General features: G+C 40.1%; 1 protein-coding gene across 5 annotated transcripts in view; it reads right to left on the reverse strand.

Moving 5' to 3' along the window:
- Positions 1-1,425: 1,425 nt before the first annotated feature.
- The window catches only part of ECPAS (Ecm29 proteasome adaptor and scaffold), a 110,192-nt gene continuing 86,688 nt past the window's right edge, over positions 1,426-24,929 (reverse strand). For 4 of the 5 annotated variants that reach the window (XM_027550503.1, XM_027550504.1, XM_027550501.1 and 1 more), the window contains 16 exons: positions 24,376-24,497; positions 22,672-22,822; positions 20,889-20,954; positions 19,492-19,581; positions 18,667-18,733; positions 17,884-17,975; positions 17,738-17,804; positions 17,313-17,504; positions 16,214-16,422; positions 15,325-15,368; positions 15,034-15,226; positions 13,385-13,523; positions 10,626-10,731; positions 10,331-10,419; positions 7,959-8,030; positions 4,425-4,664 (listed from right to left, as the gene is read on the reverse strand). In XM_027550503.1, the coding sequence (XP_027406304.1) occupies positions 4,525-4,664; positions 7,959-8,030; positions 10,331-10,419; positions 10,626-10,731; positions 13,385-13,523; positions 15,034-15,226; positions 15,325-15,368; positions 16,214-16,422; positions 17,313-17,504; positions 17,738-17,804; positions 17,884-17,975; positions 18,667-18,733; positions 19,492-19,581; positions 20,889-20,954; positions 22,672-22,822; positions 24,376-24,497 (1,839 nt within the window). In that variant the 3' untranslated portion in view covers positions 4,425-4,524. Of the gene's footprint in view, positions 2,087-3,913; positions 4,665-7,958; positions 8,031-10,330; positions 10,420-10,625; positions 10,732-13,384; positions 13,524-15,033; positions 15,227-15,324; positions 15,369-16,213; positions 16,423-17,312; positions 17,505-17,737; positions 17,805-17,883; positions 17,976-18,666; positions 18,734-19,491; positions 19,582-20,888; positions 20,955-22,671; positions 22,823-24,375; positions 24,498-24,929 lie in introns of those variants that run through there. The other variant, XR_003512387.1, reaches the window with a different exon arrangement.

The following is a 24,929-nucleotide window of genomic DNA, read 5'->3' on the forward strand; positions in this document are numbered from 1 at the left end:
AATTTTGTGGACAAGGAGAACTGTTTTAAATACATTTGAAACACGATTTGGTTGATGACCATAATCAAGATATAGAACACTCCAAACACCTAAGACCTTATTTTGTGCCCGTTTGCAATCTACTCTGATCCTATGCCTCCAAACTACTGATCTCATCTGTCACTAGTTTTGCCTTTTCCGGAATTTCATATAAATAGAATTATATGATACACAGCCTCATCACTTAGCATAGTGCTTTATGTTTATATTCATCAGTACTGAGTATTCCACTGCATAAATCACAATGGTTTATTCACTAGTTGACAGACATTTAGACTGTCGTCAGTTTTGAGCTCTTATGAATATTTCAGCTATTCACTTACAAGTCTCGTTTTTATATCCAGTCACTTTGTCTTCTGACTGGAGCATTTAGTCCATTTACATTTGAAGTAATCACTGATGGGTATGTACTTACTGATATTTTGTTGTTTTGTAGCTCGCTCTTGTTTCCTCTTTTAGCTCTGCTTGGTTGTGATTTGATGACTATCTTTAGTACTGTTCGGATTTCTTTTTTCTGTATGGGTGTTATTATATACTTTTTGGTTTGTGGTTATGTTTATATATAGCACTCTATACAAATACATGATTAAACTGTAGATCCCTTAAGTTTGAATGCATTTTAACAACTCTGCATTTTTACCTGTTCCACATTTACTATTTACATACTTACATTTTTGCTTTGTGATCCCTTAACTACTTATTGTGGATTTAGATGATTTTACTACTTTTTTAACCTTCCTACTAGCTTTTCATAGGGTTGCTTTACTACCTTCACTGTATATTTGCCTTTATCAATGAGATTTTTCCTTTAGTGATTTTCATCTCTCTGGTTGTGAACGTTCCACTTAAAAAAAAAAAAAAAAAAAAAAACCCAACTGTTATTCTACTCAGTTCATCTGGAACTAGCTTGATGGGAAAAAGAAAAGCATAACAGAAACGGGAGCATTCAAGGCTTATATATATATCTGCTATGAGAGAAAGAGCAAGTTATCTCTCACCTTCAAGCCTATCTTCCACAGCCTAAAACTTTGGTGTCCGTTTACAACATAGGATGAAACCAAATCTCTGATACTTTATGTATATAGCCAGGTATGTTAATCTTGATCAAAAGCAGAACCGCATCTGGGATTACTTTTATCAAAAAATCCAATCTTTCAATGATTGCATTTCTCCAGGTATTTGACAGCAATTATTCAGGTGTCTTGCTTGTTTCTATTTTGCCTTGAAATTCCCAGACACCTAAGCCAACAATTTCTGCTTGGTTAGAAGTAGCTCAGAATATGGCAGGCAGTAGGACTTTTTTGGTCTTTAAAGAATAACTAAGCAATGTCTTGAAGTTGAACTCTTTTCCAAGAGAACCAGTAAAAATTAATGGACCACTTCAAAGAACTGATCATGCAGCTTTTATTTACCACTTAGTATCTCCTTGGGCATCAGAAGGATTTTCCTTTCAAGACTATCACATGCTTTGCTAGCTCAGTACATATTGCAGAGGATTCTATGAAGACTTTGCATATAAAATACAAAAATCTGTTACATATACATCCATTAACAACAGTTTGTACATTACAGTGGGTGCCAGTGTCAAAACAACTCCCTGCACTTCACAAGCAGCATGACTATATTGTGGCAGCAGCAGATAGGACTTCCCCCGGTGGGCAGACAGTGTTCACACAGTGCGACTGCAACTAGAGCACAGACCGACAGAGTCACATCTTGTTTCCTTTGCTTTTCTCATCAGTGAATACACAAGTGAAGAGATGGGAGGGCAAAGCAATGGGGATTTGTGGCGCTCGGGTGTTGCCGTGCGGGTACGCTGTATTCCAGGCAGACACACTGGTGATTGTAAATCTGACACAGACATTACAGAAGTGGCTGCTCTTTATCACCAAAAAGACAGTTTTATACTTTGATTTCCAATTGCCAAATTTCAGGTACCTTCTGTTCACATTATCAGTTAAATTTGTGACGATATGTATTCCAGGAATAAGCAATTCAGTAGACCCTCTAAATCAGTTGCTTATGTCATGAGTAGCACTGAATGTTCCTAGGGAAAAAATAATAAAGATCTGTTTCAGATAGCTTTGGAAAGAGAAGGCCAAAGATACAGACGTTCACAGGTCCTTTTGCCATTTGTTCACCAGTATCACCATTCCACAATTACAAACTCTCACTTATTAACTCTTTTAAATACATGTACGTGTGCGTATGCACACCAACAAAAGCTGCATCGGGAGACCATGAATAACGTTACTAGCTGTGCAAATGACTTGGCTGGTCAAGATGAAGGCAGTAAGTGTAGAACTTAGAAACGTGCTTAGAAAACTAAAACAAATTAATTCACTAGCACTAAGCACTAAGGTTCAAGTATCTTAGCACCTCTCTCAGCACCATGGGACATTCCCATTATTGAGTAACAAAAAGTTTAAAAAGCATAAAATCTGATGAGGTTTTAAACTTGATATGAGCCAAGAGCACAACTCTTGCCCTTACACTCTTCCTTTCTGCTAATACCTGATCTACACCGCATTCTTGCCTAGGAAGAGTATCCCAGGTACTGAAAACTAAAGTCAGAGGGCACTTAGTGGAAGGGGAAATACTGATCTGAAAAACACCAAGTCCTGTGAGGACATAAGCTTTCTAAAAAATGGGGTTGATTTTTTCTTCCCCAAACACACACCACTCTCAAGTGGAAATCCATGATAGTTTACTTAAAATTCATGATGCTGCCAAAACTCACAATTATATTTAGTATCAGCTAGGAGGATATTTTGGTAATAAACACTTAAATTTTCATTTGTAAAGTCCTTTTCCAGTCAGAAGCAACCCCCAAACATAGCATATACAGCTAGGCTTAGGTACTATCTAGGGCAGTGTTTTTCAAACTATAACAACCCACTTATGAGTCAGAAATGAATTCAGTGGGTCTGAAAGGCATTGAGAATGGGGTGGGGAGCTGGTGGGGAGGGATCAAAGCAGATCACACTTAAGAGTATATCATTTCACAAAACATTTTATTTAAGTTAAAGATTTTCTATTCATCCTCTGTCTCTGTCTCACACACACACATACAAACACACAGAGTTCTGGGTCATGATGTAAGAAGTTACTTTGACTATGGGTCACAGTCAAGAAAATTCATTTCCTACTCCAGGGGATCTTCCCAGCCCAGGGATCGAACACATGTCTTTAGCATCTCCTGCATTGGCAGATGGATTCTTTACCATAAGTGCCACCTGGGAAGCTCCACTTCGGTTAACAGAGGCCCCCAAAAATAACAACATGGAATTTCCACCCTGCTGTTAACATCAGTAAGGGGTCAGAATTGAGTGAAAGTCAATTTTGTGCTTGGAATCCAAGGTGAGCTAGAGGGTTCTCCATTCACCTTGATAGACACTTATTTAAACTTCTTTCCCCCTTACCTGACATCCCTGGGCAGGAGTATGAGCAGTACAAGGAAAGAAAGAATCCCTAGCTGCAATTACTTACTTTGAATGATATCATGTTATTCCCAGATGGCTAATTAAAATGCTTCTCTTTCTGTCTCACAGTCATATTGTTAGCATAAAAGTGGGTAGAAAATTTTAATTTGCCTTTACAGTTTTGAGATTATAAATGATATAAACCAAAGCACTTACGACATCCTTGTTGGTTGGAGTTTTGCAAAATACACACCACAGAATGAACACTTCTGTCCTAACCTACCTTCATCTGCTTTTAAAAGGAGGATGATTAGAATTATCACATAGAAACTCAATTTCCCCTCCCTCTCAATCTGTAAGGTTGGTAGATAACCATTCGAAAAGCCAACCATCTAAACAAATGATAAGACAAATGTTCAGCTTCTGAACTTCAAGAATCCAAGAGTGCTTACATAATGGGTCAGTTCAGTTCTGGTGCCAGGACGGCTGTACCTTCTCATCTTGGGAATTTCTCAGGCAGGTCAAGGTTAGCACTGATTGGCAGCAGGGTGTAAAAGAAAAGTGTCCTGGGTAGGTCATCAAACATGCAGGTTCCAGCCTCGGCACAGGCCTCCGAACGGAAGCTACATCATCTCATAGCCTGTTTCTTCAGGTTACAGAAGGGGGTTAAACTAAGTGATTGACACAGCCCCTCTTCCTGAAAGGACTTTATAAAATTTGGATGCAGTTCTAAGATTTTTATGCAGGTTCCCGCTGTAACTTTGTCTATTCCTTTAATAACAGCTCTAATTCTTTCAACAGCTATTTCTGTCAGTTTCACCTACAACCACCTCTCAAATATCATCCAAGGTTCCATTTAGCTTATCCAGTCCAGATACTTTTAAAACATCGAGTAAAATAAAGCTAATAAGGAACAAAATTTAAGGCATTTTTTTTTTATTTCAGCCAAGGAATGATGCATGCTACAGATTAATCTTTACTTTCCCCACTTGGTTTTTCAAAGAACACCACCGTTTCAAACCCCAGTGAACATGGCACTTGTTTTCTTTCTTCCCCTTCTAATTCACTGCAGACTTTCAAGTGTTTTCTTCAGTAACGATGCTTTCTCCTGCAGCTCAGGTCTGCTGTCTGTCTCCATGGCTCCTAAAGACTCAATCAGGACCACTCTGCACTCAGGGGTCAGACTTGCCCACTGTTTCGATTCTGAACGGAAATAAGAAACACAAAAGAATCCTTATAGAAGAAGCAAGCAGAAAACCCCAAACTATTCTTTCTGCTTTTATGCCACACATCCTATCCCTGAAGTAAATGCAATAACTGTTCTGCATATAATGATCACGGGTTTAATAGTTGTCTCAGAATCTAATTATTGACAATAACCTGAGGGCCTATCAGGGGTTTCATCCTCTGCCTCCAGAGCTGCTGGGACAACGAGAATGAAGGGTCACTGAAGCCACTGAGGAGACAGGGCACATAGTGACAAAAAGCCATTGCAGCAACTGAGCTGAATATATCTTTGTAAGCCAAGCTCAGTAAAAAAAAAAAATCAATACATCTGAAAACTGTAGAGACAGTTTGAACCGATGATACTTTATTACACCTTTAAGAGAAGCATAGAAGAACTACATGCATGCTCAAAATTTTAGAAATTCAGAAAGTATGTCAGATACTAAATCTTGTTTATGAGGTTCTGATACGTTCTGATGATGGAGTTTCAAGCTAGATATTTCACTGTTTAGCCTCATTTTCCTCATCTAGAATGTACGCATACATATGTGGCAAACACGAGAATCCAGGGATATATCTAAGTTCCTAGCTTTCATTTCAACAAGGAAAATGGGATTATGAGATGTGCAATGCTACTGAAACAAACAGCCTATTTGACGGAGCCCTAAGAGATGCTTTAATTGCTAGGCAAGGACAGAGACAGAATGAGAAACCGCAAATACATAAGGCTCTACAGAAAACTGTTCCATCTTCCTCATTCTTTATTCGTATGGCTAAAATAACAAAAAACAGGAAACAGAAAAAAAAAGAAAAGAGGCCTCCTTCTGAAGTCAGCAGCAGATACACTACTGGAGAAATGCTACCAGTCTCCTGTTACCAGTGATAGAACAGACCATTAGATAAAATCACTTCTGTATAAGACAGCTTTTAAAAAGGAAAACAGAAAAAAAAAATCAACTAAGAAAACTGCAATCAAATTTGATGATTCGGGAAGTTAACTGTTAAATGTTTTCCTAACTTCACTTTTCAGTGCGTCATTGTTTACTGACATGAGTGCAGTGAGTTCTGCCCTGCCACTGTCAGCCGCCTGCTGTAATTAACCAAGACTAACTCAAGATTCACTACAGAAACTAAATCTTTTTTTTTTTTTAACTAATTAATTTTAGTTCAGTTCAGTTCAGCAGCTCAGTTGTGTCTGACTCTGTGACCCCATGGACTGCAGCACACCAGGCCTCCCTGTCCATCACCAAGTCCTGGAGTTCACTCAAACTCATGTCCATTGAGCCGGTGATGCCAACCAACCATCTCATCCTCTGTCGTCCCCTTCTCCTCCCGCTTTCATCTTTCCCAGCATCACGGTCTTTTCAAATGAGTCAGTTCTTCACATCAGGTAGCCAAATTATTGGAGCTTCAGCTTCAGCATCAGTCCTCCCAATGAATATTCAGGAGGAGGCTAATTACTTTACAATATCGTGGTGGTTTTTGCCATATATTGACATGAATCAGCCACGGGTGTAGTGTACATGTGTCCCCCCATCCTGAAACCTCTCCCCACCCCATCCCTCTGGGTTGTCCCAGGGCACTGGCTTTGAGTGCCCTGCTTCATGCATTGAACTTGGACTGGTCATCTACTTTACATGTGGTAATATACATGTTTCAATGCTATTCTCTCAAATCATCCCACCCTTGCCTTCTCCCACAGAGTCCAAAAGTCTGTTCTATACATCTGTGTCTCTTTTGCTGTCTTGCATATAGGGTCATCATTATCATCTTTCTAAATTCCATATATATGTATTAATATACTGTACTGGTATTTCTTTCTGACTTACTTCACTCTGTATAATGGGCTTCAGTTTCATCCACCTCATTAGAACTGACTCAAATGTGCTTTTTTTTTAATAGCTGAGTAAGATTCCATTGTGTATATGTACCACAGCTTTCTTATCCATTCGTCTGCTGATGGACATCTAGGTTGCTTCCATGTCCTAGCTATTGTAAACAGTGCTGCAATGAACACTGAGTTACATATGTCTCTTTCAATTCTGGTTTCCTCGGTGTGGATGCCCGGCAGTGGGATTGCTGGGTCATATGGCAGTTCTAGTTTCAGTTTTTTAAGGAATCTCCACACTGTTCTCCATAGTGGCTATATTAGTTTGCATTCCCACCAACAGCCTAAGAGGGTTTCCTTTCTCCACACCCTCTCCAGCATTTATTGTTTGTAGACTTTTTGATGGCAGTCATTCTGACTGGTGTGAGGTGATTCCTCACTGTGGTTTTGACTTACATTTCTCTGATAATGAGTGATGTTGAGCATCTTTTCATGTGTTTGTTGGCCATCTCTATGTCTTCTTAGGAGAGATGTCTGTTTAGTTCTTTGGCCCATTTTTTGATTGGGTCGTTTATTTTTCTGGTATCAAGCTGCATGAGCTGCTTGCATATTTTGGAGATTAATTCTTTGTCAGTTATTTCATTTGCTACTATTTTCTCCCATTCCGAAGGCTGCCTTTTCACCTTGTGCAGAAGCTTTTAGGTTTACTTAGGTCCCATTTATTTCCATTACTCTGGGAGGTGGGTCATAGAGGATCTTGCTGTGATTTATGTCAAAGAGTATTCTATGTTTTCCTCTAGGAGTTTTATAGTTTCTGGTCTTACATTTAGATCTCTAATCCATTGTGAGTTTATTTTTGTGTATGGTGTTAGAAAGTGTTCCAGTTTCATTCTTTTATAGGTGGTTGACCAGTTTTCCCAGCACCATTTGTAAAAGAGATTGTCTTTTCTCCACTGTATAATTTTGCCTCTGTTATGAAAGATAAGGTGTCCATAGGTACTTGGATTTATCTCTGGGTTTTCTATTTTGTTCCATTGATCTATATCTCTGTCTTTGTGCCAATACCATACTGTCTTGATGATTGTATCTTTGTAGTATATTCTGAAGTCAGGCAGTTTGATTTCTCCAGTTCCATTCTTCTTTCTCAAGATTGCTTTGGCTATTTGAGGTTTTTTGTGTTGGAAACCAAAACTTTATTGAGATAATCACAGTTCATAGTGCATTAAAAGTATATAAAATAGAAGTGTACCAAATTTAACACTTCATAAAGTTTGAAGGTTTTAGCTATGTATATTAAACTTTCATGTACAAATATATTAATTTACATTTTGGAATATATGCTTCATTAAAAATAAAAACAGAAAATAAAAAAATTCCTAAAACATCTGCCATAAAGTTTCCTTGGCTTTCCAATCCTCCAATCAGAAGTATCAAGAACTCACCTTCAAGTTTTTTAAGCAGCAATTCTATCACAGATAAAGCTTCTGTTCTCACAGATGAGTAGGTCTTATTTTCTAAGAAGGAAATCATATAGTTCACATTATTCGTTTTATATGCCTTACAAACAGTACTTTTAAGATTAAGTTAATGTTACTGAAAAAAAGACATTCAGAAATTATAAATTCAGAAAAAGATATACCTATTCTTAAGTAATTATCCCTTTGCCAATTATCACCAAATATTAGAAATATGCTGTAAGTCCATATTCCTTACTTCAAAAAAAAAAAGCCATCAGTGAAATATACCAATCTCCACAATAAATGGCAATATTTAAAGGACCCATTTTAGAAGTCAGAAATCAAAAGACAGTATCTCAAACACATATTGACCTCATAGGCTACCTAAGAAAGTCTTAAGGTTTTCATGACCTCTTCATTTTAGCAAAGAACATGATACAACCCAGGGGTAAAGAGCCAACTCGGGGACACCTGGCCGGGACCCGACCCCACAAGCACGTTTCTTAGCTGCCAGTTCTTTATCCAAAACCATGTGGCTACCTCCAAGGATCACCAGTGAAATATGCTTCCTTGGTGTCTACTCTACACAGAGCATCTAGCTCACAGTGAAACTGTCTAGAGAAGAAACTGACACATAACCAGACCTGAGTCAAAGAAAGAACAAAATAAGGTTATGACAGGTTGTCATGCTACGAAGTACACAAGTGCTGAAGAAACGATGGTGAGCTGGCAACCGGACACAGCAGTCAGCCCAAAGGGGCTTCCACTGGCCAAATCTGGGATAGTTTCAGCAACAAATTAATTCAGGAAAGTAATTACAAACCAACAGGGAAATGAAGGGATTCATGAAACAATGTGGATAACAGATTAATAAAGAGTTCAGGAGAGGGACCTGGCTTATGAGAAGATATCAGTTGTCAAAGGGTAAATGTAGAGGAAGTGCTAGAGTTGGAAAATCCTCGTAGTAAAAGCTGGCTCAGGAAAACCTATCAATGCATGCCGAATCTAGAGGAGATATTTTGAAAACCAGCAGTCCATGTACATGGTCTTAAAGTGTCTTCTCCCAGACTGCTTAGAAGACACAGTTCTGAAGAGGAGCAGGTTATTCGAATGGTCTTAAAATATGTTCTCCCACAGGCTGCTTACCAGACAGAATGGGAAAAAACAGTAACCATACAGCAGAGAAAACTGAGTGATACCTTGACTGGATCATCACAATTAACCTCACCAATGAGGGCAGAGGAACAGTGTGCCTCTTGATGGGAGAGGACACACCACTTACAGAGAAGCACAACTGGGAGCTCATAACCCGGATCTGATCACGGGGAAACACCAGGCAAGCAGCAAATGACAAACATGCTAGTTTTAAAGCGGGGCAAGCTGAGGCTTTTCTTCAAAACTGTCAATGTCATATAAGACGGAAAAAGGCCGAGGAAGCACTCCAGATTAAAGGAGACTAACAGGATATGACAACTATCAATAAATGCACCAAATGACTCTGAACCAGATTCCTTAAGGAGAGGAGGAAAAAATTATATAAAAAACATTACTGAATCAACTGAAAACCTAGAATATGAATGGTTAAAAATACTACATCATTACACTATCTAAAGTTGGTAACTATACTATGATTATGTAAAAGCAGGCACACTGAAGAACTTAGGAGAAAAGGGGCAGGATGTAAGCAACATACTTTCAGATGTTCAGGGAAAAGTATTATATGTGTACAGAAGGCAAATCAAAGTAACTGGCACAAAATGTTAACAGGTGACTTTGGGTAAAGCATATGCAAGTATCATATGCACTATTACTGTACTTTTCTCTAAGTCTGAAATTATTTCCAAATACAAGGTTTTAAAAAATACTGATCACAAAGGCTTTTCTAATCTAGATGTTGAAATCCTAATTAGTTTCAGGTTAATACTTTCCAGTTTGGGGGCACATACTGAGTCTACTAAATAGACGAGTTCAGTAGTTGGTTCCATGAATTTAGTTTCCAGCACAAGGCAGGACAAAAATGAAAACCCCCTTATCCATGTCAGAAAGTGAAAGCGAAAGCCGCTCAGTCATGTCCGACTCTTTGGGACCCCATTGACTGTACAGTCCATGGCATCTTCCAGGCCAAGAATACTGGAGTGGTAGCCTTTCCCTTCTCCAGGGGATTTTCCCAACCCAAGGATCGAACCCAGGTCTCCGGCATTGCAGGTGGATTCTTTACTAGCTGAGCCACAGGGGAAGCCCAAGAATACTGGAGTGGGGAGCCTATCCCTTCTCCAGCAGATGCTCCTGACCCAGGAATCCAACCGGGGTCATCTGCACTGCAGGCGGACTCTTTACCATATCAGTTTACCACTCACCTAAAGAATATGTGATTGATTTACAAGTTTCAAGGAGAATTTCAGCCAGAGCCTCAGGATCTGCATGTTCTTCTTCTAAAAGCATTAATCTGTACAAATCAGAGAGCAAGATCCAAATACTAGTTATTTCAGAAACATTCTAAAGCCTTTCTGGCACAAACAACTCCTATCTGTATGTATTACTTTATGATGTCATTTTAGCTTTTTGAAATTTAACAGAATTCCACTGATTATACATAAGATGCTAAGGGGAAGGGGAAAGTAAAATAAATGACTGAACTATGAAGCGAATTACCCCTGAAAAAAGGCATTCATCGCCTGTAGGACTCCCAGCTGCACTTTCCATGTGCTGAGTTTCAGCCGTTCACACATCAGTTTGCACAACTCCTGACGATAACAACCTGGGAAAAAAGACAGATTGGGACACAGCAGGACAGAGTATGAAGAAGCAAGAGACAGAGCAAGTGAGAGAAACAAAGAACAGAGAGGAAGAGAGGGACAAACAGAGAAAGGGTGGGATTCGGGGGGTAAGTGGAAAAGAGAGGGAGAGAGGAAAAAGTGAAAAAACAAAAACAAATGCCTTTAATTAAAGCCAGGAAATTTCAAAAACACTTCAGTATGACTCTGTTCAATTCCCACAAACTTCCTTAATCAGAAATATGCTCCCCCTACCCTCAAATCATATATAACTATTCAAAAGTTGTAACTATTCACTGTCAGGGCAATATCCTTCTCTACAGAACTGACAGTCAACCACACTGTGTTTTCCCTGTAAAATACCCTGAATGACGGCCAAAGAAAGCAGGACTCTGGAGGCCAGGGGTCCTTGCTGGACACTCACAAGCTTATGCATATTGCAGACTTAACTAGAGTCAGTGGTGCTTTATTCCAAATCTGTTATGCCAACTGCACTCTTATTATAATTATGTAATTAATATTTTGCTAAGTGATGAAAGAGGAACATAAAACTCAACAAAGTAGTTTTTTGTTGTTGTTGTTGAGCTCAGTTATATCTTTATTAGGAAAGCAGTTATTTTTTAAATGCTACAGAATTTAGTAAGATTCACAAATGTAAAGATAGATAGGGGTTAAGAATCTAGATTCTGCATTTGAACCGCTTCCTAAGAAATTGTGCTTTCTTTCTCTACTATAAAGAAATAAAAACAAAAACAAAAAAAGGGAATAAAACCAGGAATTGAAGATGATGAGTAAGATGTATATGAGAAGCCAGTGTGGAAGAAATTCTCAAAGGCCTTTGCCCTTCCCCTGTATGTGAATGTACATCTCTACTCCTTACACTAAGACTGCCTTGTATGTGTGATCTTTTTATAAAACTCCCTATTTGAATTTTTTCCACCTATCAAGCAAAAGTTAATAGTCCTAATGAAATCAAATAAGTGGGCTTCCACTGCAATCCAAACATAACACCAAGAAATAAAACCTCTTACAAATCTGTATCTCTGGGAAAACCCATCCTATACATAGTAAATATCCTTTTTGAAGTTCACACAAAGGATGGCAAGGCTCAATGACACTCTTAAGTGTGATTTTAGATACATCCAAAACATTATAAAAACAGAGAGACATTACTTTGCCAACAAAGGTCCATCTAGTCAAAGCTATGGATTTTCCAGTAGTCATGTATGTATGTGAGAGCTGGAACATAAAGAAGGCTGAGCACCAAAGAACGGATGCTTTTGAACTGTGGTGTTGGAGAAGACTCTTGAGAGTCCCTTGGAGTTGGGGATAGACAGGGAACCCTGGTGTGCTTTAGTCCATGGGGTTGCAAAGAGTCACAACTGAGCAACTGAACTGAACTGAATCAGAGTCAACGATGCTTTTCATAAGATTCAGGAATATTCAGATGTAGGATGCACTGCAAGAACCAATACAAGGCAAACTCCTACTAACTACAACCTAACCCGCGAGTAAAGGTTTATTATTTATTTAAACCTTCACTGATAGCTCAGTTGGTAAAGAATCTGCCTGCAATACAGGAGAGACCCTGGTTCAATTTTTGGGTGGGAAGATCCGCTGGAGAAGGGATAGGCTACCCACTCCAGTATTCTTGGGTTTCCTTTGTGGCTCAGCTAGTAAAGAATCCGCCTGCAATGCAGGAGACCTGGGTTCAATCCCTGGGTTGGGAAGATCCCCTGGAGAAGGGAAAGGCTACCCACCCCAGTATTCTGGCCTGCAGAATTCCATGGACTGTATAGTCCATGGGGTCACAAAGAGTCAGACACAACTGAGCAACTTTCACTTTCACTTTTCACTTGGAAGGATTATGCTCAATTCTGCAAATCTCTCAGAAAATTACGAGTTTCTCAGGCAGACAGATTTCATTTGCTTATTGAAGGTTAAGCAACAAGGCCGTTAATTTTGAGACAGAGAGACCCCCACTAGTAAGTTCCATGGATCTCTCAGAATACAGTGCCATAAACAAGACCAACAGAATTCTTTTTATAGTCAAATTATCTACATAAAATGTATCACAGTTGTTATGGTGGTTTAGTTGCTAAGTCATGTCTGACAGGCTCCTCTGTCCTTGGGATTCTCCAGGCAAGAATACTGGAGTGGGATGCCATTTCCCACAAATTCACATGTTGAAATCCTAATAACCCCAAGTATCTCAGAATGTGACTGTGCTGGGAGACGGTTTTCAAAGAGACCATTAGGGCCCTAATCCAAGAAGACTGGTATATAAGATATAAGAACATTAGGACACAGAGACATGGATGGCCATTTACAAGCCAAGGAGAAAGAGCCCAAAAGAAACCTCAACACTGTTGACATCTTGATCTCAGACTTCTAGTCTCCAGACTTTGAGGAAGGAAGCCACCCAGGCTGCAGGACTATGTTACAGTGGCCGTACCAAATTAACAGTCAATGAGATTATTTGTCAACAGAGAAGTAAGATTTATATTGGATAATCCTCTCTATTCATCAGTCAGGCTCTATACTGCAGCTATAAACCATCACACAGAACGCCTCTGCTCTCGTGAAGTAACTCCTGACTACAGCAGCACTTCTCGAAACGCAGGTTCTGTTGCTTACGCTGGGTCTCCACACTTCGGGGCCAGGCTTTGCCCAGGCTCTCAAAGGCTCCCAGCAGAGATTCCAGCTGGAGCTCCTTTTCCTTCTCATTCTCATCTTCATTTTTGGTAGTTCGGACTCCAATGCTTTCAGGTGAGTTCTGAAAGGCAAAAAAAAAGAAAGCAAATTAAAAAAATTTTTTTCTTTGAAGTTACAAGTATACTATTAAAACATTCAGGGTACCAGAGTATGAGATATTAACCAGGAATTAAATGCTAAATTCTCTACCATGGGTTGCCCTATTCATTAAAAGAATTTTGAACAGGAAGACTACATCTCTCCAATAAATTTGGGTGATCCTGTAAAGGACTCTGTGGGCAAAGGTGAAAAAACCTATTGTATATATAGTATTTTGAGCACAACACACAAAGGGTGGCATTACAATCATGGAATTAAAGGAGAAAGAACTCGGTAATGATCTAAATCCAAACTCTGTCTTTATAAGATAAGGAAACAAGCTGGGAGGTCACTTGTCCAGCTGGCTGGTGAAATAAGGCATTTAAAACACATGTCTCCCAAATCCATACACTACCATTATGTATGTAACAGAAATTATTTAAACAACTTTTTTACAACTGCAAAATAGCAGCAACACAAGAAACCAAATAAAAATGTTATTTAAAATACTTTGTGTTTCACCAAAAAAAAAAAAAATTGGTAAACCATACCCTTCTCTGAATCAGTGTCCAACCTTTAAAAACAAGAACTTCATTATCCAAAAGAAATCAAGGTCCATTTTTGATCAAAGTCCCCCAATCTGTAGCAAAGGCAGTCAACAGTGGCACACTGAGCTCCCTGTCTTCCCTCTGGGATGCCCGGGCTGGCTGCTGCACAGACTTGCAACACAAAGCTCATTCCCACCATGAGAGAGACTATTCTTCCACTCCAACACCAGACTCGGGAACTCACTGGTCCCGCAGCCCTAAATTTCTTGCCTCTCAGGATGAAATCTCTGCAATAAACTCATCTTTCTGCTTTGTTTTTTATTTTTTTTTAGCCATGCCACATGTCATGTGGGATCTTAGTTCCCTGATCAAATCCATACCCGCTGCACTGAAGTGCAGAGTCTTAACCACTGGACTTCCAGGGAAGCCCTCTGCTTTGTTGGAAAAAAAAAAAAAACAACCCACCATTATCCCACGGAGGGGAAATGGATACCTAAAATGAAGATTACTGTTTGCAACCTCATCTGAAGCCAGGTATGGCCATCTGGCTAAGCACTGACCGACGGGAGAAGTGAAAAGGCCCTGCCACAGTGTCCAGGAGCTCCCCTTAAAAGAGATCTGATGTGCCTACTCTGACCTTTCATTCTTTCTCCATCTCCTCTGCCATCACCCGCTTGGAACGCAGACACACGGTGGACTGTGAAGACAGTGGCCACCGCCCAGGGATAGCAGAGTTGGGAGCTGTAAAGAGCCAGACTCCCAAAACTAGTATGTGAGAGACAAACGTCTGTCTTGCTTAAAGCCATAATGTTTTGGGATCGCCTGCAATTTGCAGCTACATGAATCCTAACAAAACGTGCAAAGAGGACACAGGAAAATCTTTTCCTTTTTTAAAAAAATCTTTTAAACTATAAACGAGACCTTAAAGAAGAGGGCAGGCGTTACCTTCTTGATGAGAGGTATGACGATGTCGGCAAACTCCTGGAATCTGTCTTCTTTGGTGGCCTTTAAGACATCCCCTGCACAACTGATTGCTACCATCTTGTACTTGGGGTTCTCTCTGCCACACTCCTTCAGAACAGCCTGCAGGATTTCATTTGTGCTGGGCTGACCGGGCACAGGCTTCTCCAGCTCTGCACTGTACGACCCACACGAAAGCACCAAACAATTAATAAAGGCTGAGGCTTTCTGGCTCAGTTTAAGAAATGGCGTCTGATTCACTGAAGGAACATTTACCTGCAAGCTGTCACCACACAGGCAATGGCTTTCAAAAGTTCTTCCTAAAGGATTGAAAGAGGAAAAGATAAGCACCCATGTGTCATTTACATTCTCTGCACGTGACTACAACTACCTCAGAAGTGTCTAAAAATTATGGCAACAAAAATGAACCAGTCACCACATCTATAACACACTTTTTGTTTAACGAGCACATCAGAGTTTTTCTCCAGACCATGGAAGCAGGATAACTGTCCTCATCTCCACTGTGTGAAGCCTAGAGAACCGACTTGCCCAAGGGCATAGAGGCAGAAGCGTTAACAATGGAATCAGAACTGGTTCTGACTCTGAGGCCCCCACTTCATTTACAGCTCTGCATGCCACCAGGGCTTCCACCATGTCAAGCAGACTATATATAATGCCACAGTCTCATGCTCCCCACGATACAGCCACTGTGTTAACCTACCATCAACGTCTATAAAAAATGACCAATTCACAGGCCCCAGAGACGTGCATCCTGAACTCGGGGTTTAGACACACTGGCCTGGCCACTCAATTTCACATATGCCCAATCCTGATGGTCTGCTCAGGAGGTCAACAGGGACAAAAGGATGAACACCCGGGTTAAGCCTTACCTTGGGAAGTTGAACAGGATAAATAAAAATCAACCCCCAGCATTACTGTGCACTATTCAAGGACACCTGGGTTACACTCTGATGAAATACCACATTTAATCAAAGTTTACCCAAGGCTTCCCACTGCCTAGGAAATCTGTCTGGTTCACAAAAACCATCCATCTTTTGTCCCACAAAACAACATTTTAATTTTTATAGAAAATGAAAAGTGAAGGATGAAGTCATAATCCTTTAAGGATACCTTAGGTTTAACTGGGCATGAATGGTTCCTTTACCTTTCCTGCCCACGTTCTTCCAGCTAGGCCTTGTAGTAATGCGGTCAGTATCATTCCCAGATACGGAGGTACCAGGGAGCTGGTTTGCTTTGCGATTGACGCCATGGCAATTGCACCCTGCGCTTTCATTTTCCAGGACTGAGACTGTAAAGCCTTCTGGGTAATGGTAATCAACTCCTGCAGGTATAACCGAATGCCGCCAAAGGAACCTAGATTATGAAAAGCGAAATTAAAGCAACTTTTAAGTGACCAAAACAACCCCCAAAACTAATGGATTTTTTTTCCCCTAAGTCTGGAATAAAAGTCGTGAACATCAGTTTAAAGCAGTGACTCAACAGTGACATTGCATCACATCACTCTCTGAAAGGAAGAGAATGGGAGGAGGGGTGTGAGGAGTCTTCACAGCAGCAGGACTTTATGAACTTGGACGCGCCCACAGGCGGGCTGTCATCCATGAATGTGTGTCCAAGTGAAAAGCAGAGTGGAGAAGCATTACTCTAAAACATTACTCAGAACAACAGAAAAATCACTGTTCACTCTCAACTGAAATAAGCAAAGTTCTGCTGTGTTAGGGTGGTTTCTGTTCTCTCACATGGGCAGCAATGAGAGAGGAAAGAAAAGAGCCCTGAGCGCCAACCTGAGAACTCAGCAATCTGGACAGGCTGAGAACCCAACGGGACACACGCTGTTAAGGTGTCGGGAAAAGTAACTACAGAAGTTTGCAAATAAAAAGTGAGCTAGAAATCCCAACAATGGGATGCAGAAAATCAACTTATGGTTACTGGAGGGGTATGGCAGGAGGGGTAATTGGGAGATTGGGACTGACATATATATACCACTATATACAAACAGATAATGAATGAGAACCTGCTGTACAGCTCAGAGAACTCTACTCAATACTCTGTAATGACCTATATGGAAAAGAATATAAAATAGAGGGGGTGTATGTATAACTGATTCACTTCACTGTACAGCAGAAATTAACACAATATTTTATTTCAACTATACTCCAGTAAAAGTTTTTTTAAAAAAAGAGAAAAATAAATGTCAACTGTGGTTCTTAAGGAACAGGTTTAATTCATAGGCACTGTTTACTCACCAGGGACATTCTCCTGCCACACTTCAGTCCATAAGTTACATTCTTCTTTTTCTGCTTTCTCCTCATCAGCAATTTCATGCATGCCTAGGAATGCCAAAGGCAGAACTTCTTTGGCATGGTTCTTCAGTACATCCGGGCTGTATCGGCCAATAGCATGAATAGTCAGAGCACAAGAGGTCTTGTAGATGGGTTCTAAAGAGAAGCAGAAAAGCCCACAATCTTCATGACACGTACTGTCTTTAAGAGTAACTGGCTGAAACAGACCACTGCAGGACTTGTACCACCACAAAACAAACCAGTAAAATCAACCAGCAATGTTCCTCGCAGAGCACATAAAATCAGAAAGGGTAAGACCTGATTTGTCCTGTTTCATCAGGCTGTTTACATCTAAATTAACAGTAACTGAAGTAGGAAAAGAAAGACACCTTCTTTCTCCATATACCAGCCATTGAGCTTCTGCAGGAGTTTCTCAGTGCTGCTATCCCGTGAGGTCTGGAAGAGAAACGATCCCAGTCATTTCTCTGTAATTATGCCACTATACTTATTTAACTAAGTAAGAAATCCAACTCACCCGAACTAAATGGCCCATGGCAAATGCACAGGATTTCTGAATTACACTGTTCCGATCAGTCAGGCCACTAAGCAAAGCACTCATGAGTTTACCTGGCACAAACAAAGGAGGAAAATCTTGACACCTGGTTGACCGAACGCTCTGCTCTGTTCCCAGGACCCAGACAAACTTAAACCTATAGTCAGTATCTGATTTATTCCATGGCAGCCTAGAGCCCTTGCACATTACATTTGTAATATCCATTCGCTTCTCTTTGCTTGGTGTAAAAATAAAAATTAAACTGCATCAGGACTTCCCTGGCAGTCCAGTGGTTAAGAATCTGTGCTTCCAATGCAGGAGGTACCAGGGGGAACTAAGATCCTGCAGATGGCACAGTGTGCCCAAGAAATAAAAGTAAACAATTAATAATCTGTGTCTAGAATACTGGGGGGAAAGCTGCAAAAATGAGACTGAGGTACTTTTGTAAAAGTCCCTCAGCCCCACCTGGAAATCAATCCAAGAAGATAAAAGTGTTGATGTAAAATTACAAATCCTACAGAAGAGGAGATACTTTCACCTCCTTATACCAGCAAGAAATAAAATCTGTAAACCCGTGAAAACGTGCTAAACTTGATCATCTTGTACCTCTTGCAAAGAGAGATAAAGGCAGAGGTGGGGAGCTTGAGGGAATAAGTACACAGTATCTCAAGCGTGGCTCAGTGGCCGTTATTTTTCCATTTAAAACCTTGTCACACTAGACATGGCCATACCGAAACATCGCCCACATGGTTCAGACAAACTCACCTGAGTAGGGTGTGAGGTCCTGGGGACACTGAGTAGTCAATGATACGATGACACTGGCACAGCCTCCCTACAGGGTCACAAAGGCAAACGTCTAAATATGACGGTCACAGTGTTCTATCAAACTTTGTTTTAGGAGTCAGAGATTTAAAGAAATATGCAAAGCCTAACAGCCCCTCCAAGAGACCATCTAGGAAAACTCTTATTTTAAATTACTAACATGAAGATTTTCCTCAAGACTTCCAGCAGGATCCTTTGTTGCACACATGCACACTGCTCTCATACACTGCAAGTGAGGAGCAGACGCACACGACCTTTGGGAGGGCAACCCGCCACCCTGTCCATTCTTGTTCTAACATTTCCAGTTCTCGGAATTTAACGAAAGGAAGTAGCTTCAGATGTGTCCAAGGACATTCATCACAGTGCTTTGTGGAGAATCAAAAGAACTGAAAACCAATCAGATGTTCCCTGATGGGTTAAAATAAATGCTGTTCCAGCCACACAAGAGAATAATGTGGCCATTAGAGTGGGCACTGTGTAAGCACATGCACACAGAGTGACCAGAAGGCAACCCACCCCAGTATCCTTGCCTGGAGAATTCCCGTGGACAGAGGAGACGATATTTACTGAGTAAGTCACACGTTTTATATTCTGAGTGAGTTACATGTTTTAAGTTACTAATGCAGTCACAGAAACAAAATAGTTAATGTAAAATAGTATTAGGTTTTAAGGGGAAAAAAATGTATTTCACACATGACGTCTATTCTATGTTTGTGGCCCAAACTAAAAAAGATGGAAATTTCTCTGGTAAAAAATACACTTGCTTACCTTGGTTCCAAGACCTACACCGCTTCTGATCAGTTCACATAATCTAGGAACTAGCTCACCCAGCACTGACACATCAAGATATTGCAGGCACTTTGGGAAGAGAATAAATATAAAGTTAACTTAAGGAAAGAAGTCAGTCAGTCAGTCAGTACCACATCTTCAATTAAAAACTGCCCGGGACTTCCCTGGTGGTCTAGTGGTGAAGGCTGTGAGCTTCCACTGCAGAGGGAGCAGGTTGATCCCTGGTCGGGGAACTAGCCACACCCCTTCCCCCAAGAAAACTGCCCACGTCAACTATGCACCCGACTGGTTTTGACATGAAGTTGAAAAACTACTGGTTTGATTTTGCTCTAATTTCAGTGTTAAAACCACCATTATACTACACACAAGAAAGCCATTTATCAGTGGTTCAACATTAGAAACAAAAAATAATAAAAAGCACCGATTTATAAAGGAGAAAATAAATAATGAGCACCCAAGAAGAAAGGATCTCTCTGGGTCTATTTCCTCTTTATCAATCCAGATTAAAACCGACCTTCTTCAGGAGGCCTGCCCTACCAAGCCATCTTATTAAAGTTGACTTCTTAGGCTGAATCTGTGATACTGTTCTTTTGAAAGTGTAACCACTACATTCTATTACTGATGAACACATCTATAAGAAGTTTGCTATTTCTATTTCTTTAAGCTTTCTTCCCCCATCATCCAACTAAAATATAACATCTTTAGACCAAATTTTGGTAATAATTCCCCAGTAAGCGCTAGAAAAATTTCTTCTCTTGTCTAATCTTGCGATCTGCCTAGCACCACAATTTCCAGTAGCTCATGAGTTCTCAGTTAACCACTCCAGGGCAGGCACAGGAGAGTCAGCTTTTGTGACCTTAGGGACTCTTAATCTACGACTCCACAAACGCTGGAACTTTGAAACTTGGTGCCAAGCAGCTCTTTTCTGCAAATCCCCTTCCTTTAACTGAACAACCTATCGAAGGTGCTCAGTTCTCTCTCCCTACCTTTTCTGCTGTCTACTTCTCTGAACACTTCCAGCTTACACCTTCCTAGGTCCCCAAGACAGTGCTCAGGCAGAGACGAATACCTGAACCTTTCTTTAGACAGGTAGGACAAAAGATATACAGATACAGATTTACAGGGAAATCTTTTAATATATTGTTTCCCTGCATAAGACAAATCTGGGCTAATGGGAGTCTAGTATTGGGGAAAGTATGTGTTCCTTTAGCAATACAGGAGAAGAAAAAAGAATTCTTAAGAAAAAACTAGAGTCACAACAGCTGCTTGATTCGTTCCTTAAATCTCTAGTTCATTCAATGCACTGGAACCTGAAGACTTTGAACACTACCCTCTAAAGTAAGCCAACAAATGTTCTCATTATAGGAGGCACTGACCATGTTGATTGTTTCCATCATGGGAGAGGATTTGGCAGCACTGAGTCGGGCACTATCCATTGCAGCCTGAGAACACAAATACAAGGGCATTCGATCAATTAAGAAGAACCTCCGCAGACTCCCGCTGGGTGAGACTGACAAATTAAGAAATATTTTTAAAGAATATACAGATACAACAAATTAAAACACAAATCTAAATAACTTCTTCGGTCCTGCATTCAACCATAGATATGTTAAGGCAGCATCTCATCACAGGTTAGACATGCAGACGACAGTTCAGTATTAACCACAGCTAGAACACACCCCAGTATGGCTCTGAGCAAGTTATCCAGCCTTCCGGAGCCTCAGGTTTTCCATCCAATAAGAAGCAGATTAAATAATTTTCCATCTAAGACATGATTTTTAATTTTTATACATGTTTTCCTTTAACTATGGAAAGGGCCCTCATATGGTATTTTAGTCCAAGAACTAGGGAGCAGGAGAGGCTGACACTATCCAGACATAATAAACAAGAAAAATTAGGCACACAGAAGTGACTTGCCTACGGCTGCAAAGTCTGAACTATAATTCACGTTTTTTCATTCTCAACACTTATTAGGTGGGAACACAGGAAGGGGCAAGATTACTGCTGAAAGAGGGAAGAATGACCGAAGAAGAAAGAGTACTATCAGAGGCAAAGGGAATGAGAAGAGAACAGTTTAGGTGAGTTAAAAACCAAACACTGAACTGAGAGAAAGCTTTTACAATCATATGACAGGAGCTTGATAGTTCTAACAAAGACAAATGCAAAAATATAAACAAGTGAAAAATAAACACGGAAAAGAAACAATACAACTCACAAAATAAATACAGATGGCTAACACAATATGAAAAGACAATGGACAGCACTAATAACAGGAAACTGCCAATTAGAATGGGATTCTTATCAGACTGATATTATTCAGTGCTGGCACAGATGTGGAGAAAACAGAACATGTGTAACTTTTGATATTATAAAATCTCCCACACAAAAGTTCAAAACAACCTCACTACAGAACACTACACACACACTAAAAAGAATGAAACGGATCGACATACACACATGGTATTTTGTTAAAAACACAAATCAAGTTGCAGAATGTTTGTAGCTTGATTCTATTTCTAAATTACTGTGTTTGTTGATTTTGTAGCCTGTGACTACAAAAGAACTTGAAAGAAGACACAGGGAACTGCTGACAGCATGTCCTCAGGAACGACACTGTGCTGCCAGAGAAGAGGGGACTCCGGGGGGAATACTTTCTACACTTCTGTGATGCTTTAATTTTTCACATTAAATATATTTCATCTGTAATTTAAAGAAAAAAACCCCCACAACTCTGATTAAGAGACTAGGGAACTATAGTATACCTAAAAAAGCAAAGTACTTTTGAACCATGCCAAAGTCTAGCTAGACATCCTCTTGACTTGTAGAGCAAGAATGGTTCATAGAAAAAGACTCTGAGGGTGTAGACTTAACCCCTAAAAAATAAACAAACATGTACCAAAAACTCTGTTAAATAAATGTACTGATGTATTTTTTTGGATAGAAGTGTCATTTTTCACTCACTTCACATAATAGTATATGAGTCCTCTCCCTGCCCACCCCACTACTAAAAAAAACACTGCATGTGGTTATAGGAGTCAAATTGTTTCAACAGTGTTGAAAGTATCAATTGAGTCCTGGAGGACCCTGGGGACCTATTCAGTATCTTAACAGGACTCTCCCTTCACAATAATTATCAATACACTTGTGCTGTCAACTCACCTTTTCTTGGTCTGTAGCCCGGAGGCTCAAATAATTGAGAACTTGGGGCTCCAATACACTTAGGGACTCTAGCAGAGCTGGGATGAGTTTTGGCGCATGTGGCTTCAACATGGCTCCTGCACTTTTGCTGATCTTCACAAGGGTGTTGATACTACAGACACACAAAACACAACTCTTGAGTTCTTTTAACAAAAGGAAGAAGCCCTACAAGTCTAATCATGAGGATATCCTGCAGTTACCTGCATTAAGGAACATACTCCCTTGGGTTCAGAGCCTAGTCTTAGCTCTGTTGTTTTTCTGGGTTTTGTTTCTACTTTTGATTAAAGAAAATTTCATGCATGTATGAAAGCAGAGAGGATCATAAATGAAATTCTATTATGTTCTCCACTCAGTTCAACAATTAATAACCTTTGGCCAATTCTGTCTCACTTATACATCCATTATACATACAGATCACACGTATACTTTTTACCCCTGCCGTCGTATTTTGAAGCATAATCCCTAACTTAACTTCAGTATGTGTCATCATGAGAGGAGGACTCTTTATCATCATCAAAATACCATTTCACACCCAAAAAATATTAAGAATTCTTTTCATATCATCTGATGGTTTCACAAATGTCCTTAACAGCTGGTTTGACGGAATTGAATCCAGAGTCCATCCACACATCGCAATTTACTGCATTTCCTGAATCTTTTTTCACAGTGTCCTCCTTCCTTTTTTTTCTTATAACTTATTTGTCCTCACTGATCGTATTCTGATGGTATCACTTAACATGTTCCTCTGTAGCTTATACAGATCTGCAGGCTAAATCTAGTTCAATTTTGTTTAAATAAGAATCTTTCACAGATGGTCTGTCATGTCCTATCCCATCACATTAGGATGCTTATCTTTTTCTGCGCTCTTAAAGAGTGATCAGAGGGTTCAAGTTTGGTCAGCACAAACCAACCATCCACTGTAACTCTCCCCATCAGCCTTTTACCAGTTGACTTAGAGCCACTTACGATCATTACCTGGGTTATCTTACTGATGACAGCAAAATGGTGGTATCCTAATTTTATCATACCTCTGCATCTGTTAGCTGAATCCTTCTAAAAAGAACTTTCCCAAACCAACTACTTGATTACCACAAAACAGTGTTGAGACTATTAATCTGATCTAATATAAAGAGTGAAATAAAAATGGAATTCATGAAGTTTCTAGATAGTATTCTAGTTAAAAAAAAAAAAACGAAACTAGTATCTTTCACTACTGGCTTTAACTTAGAAGAGCCATATAGATTTAAATACATGTTTCTTAAATATTTCACATGTAGTGAACAGCTTATTTTAAATCTAATAATCGGTGAAATGTTACTAAGTAATATAATCAACAAGCAAGCTTCCCAAGACCTTGCTTAACAGAAGCATAACAAGATATGCCTGCTGGGGGCAGAGGCCGGTGACGAGTGAAGAGCACACCGCACTCGAGGCTGAGGCAGGGTGCAGAACACTGGGCGGAAGCAAGGCTCCCAAGAGAGCGTCTCTGCAAAAACGTTCTGACTCGCCACTTCTCACACACACTCTTGGGTCACCCCAGTGGATTCTCCTCAACTCCCTTCTCCATATGTTCCAGAATCTTAACCTTTGAAGAAATCCAATTTCTACTGGATGGCTAAGAACTAAGTAAATCCAGTGTATTCAATCTCATCCGCTGATTCAAACCTGAGGGCTCGAACTTCTGTCACAGGACTCATCATTCCTTTATCCAGAAGGCAGGGCAGGAGGACAGCAATGGTTCTCTGGCCAGCTGCTCCTTTGGCAGGGTCACACATTTTCACACAGACCTCACAGACAAAGAGCACAGAAATTAGTGAACCTGACCCCTCATCTGATCAAGCGTTCATCTGACAAAACACTTCCTACTTCCTACAGCCACAGGAAGAGTAAGTGATCCTACACTTTCTACCACTCCACAGAGGGAAAAAAAAGACCTCGTGATCTGCGGTTGAGTCCTAGGGCTGCCAATAACTAAACAGAAAATCTGGTAACACATTTCACTTTCTAAGCTTTGGTCTTCTAATTTGTCAAACAGGCAACAGCTGAAGATGAAATGAGAACCATTTAAGAAAGCACTCTGAAGAGGCTTAAGGTATTGTCACCACGATGATCATCAATAACTGGGCGGCAGCATAGCACAGAGGTCAAAAACACAAATGTGAAAGAAGAAACACCTGGGTTTAAAACCCAGTTTTACTACGTCCTAATAATGTGACTTA

Source organism: Bos indicus x Bos taurus, chromosome 8, assembly GCF_003369695.1.
Source record: "Bos indicus x Bos taurus breed Angus x Brahman F1 hybrid chromosome 8, Bos_hybrid_MaternalHap_v2.0, whole genome shotgun sequence".
NCBI classification, from domain to species: domain Eukaryota; kingdom Metazoa; phylum Chordata; class Mammalia; order Artiodactyla; family Bovidae; genus Bos; species Bos indicus x Bos taurus.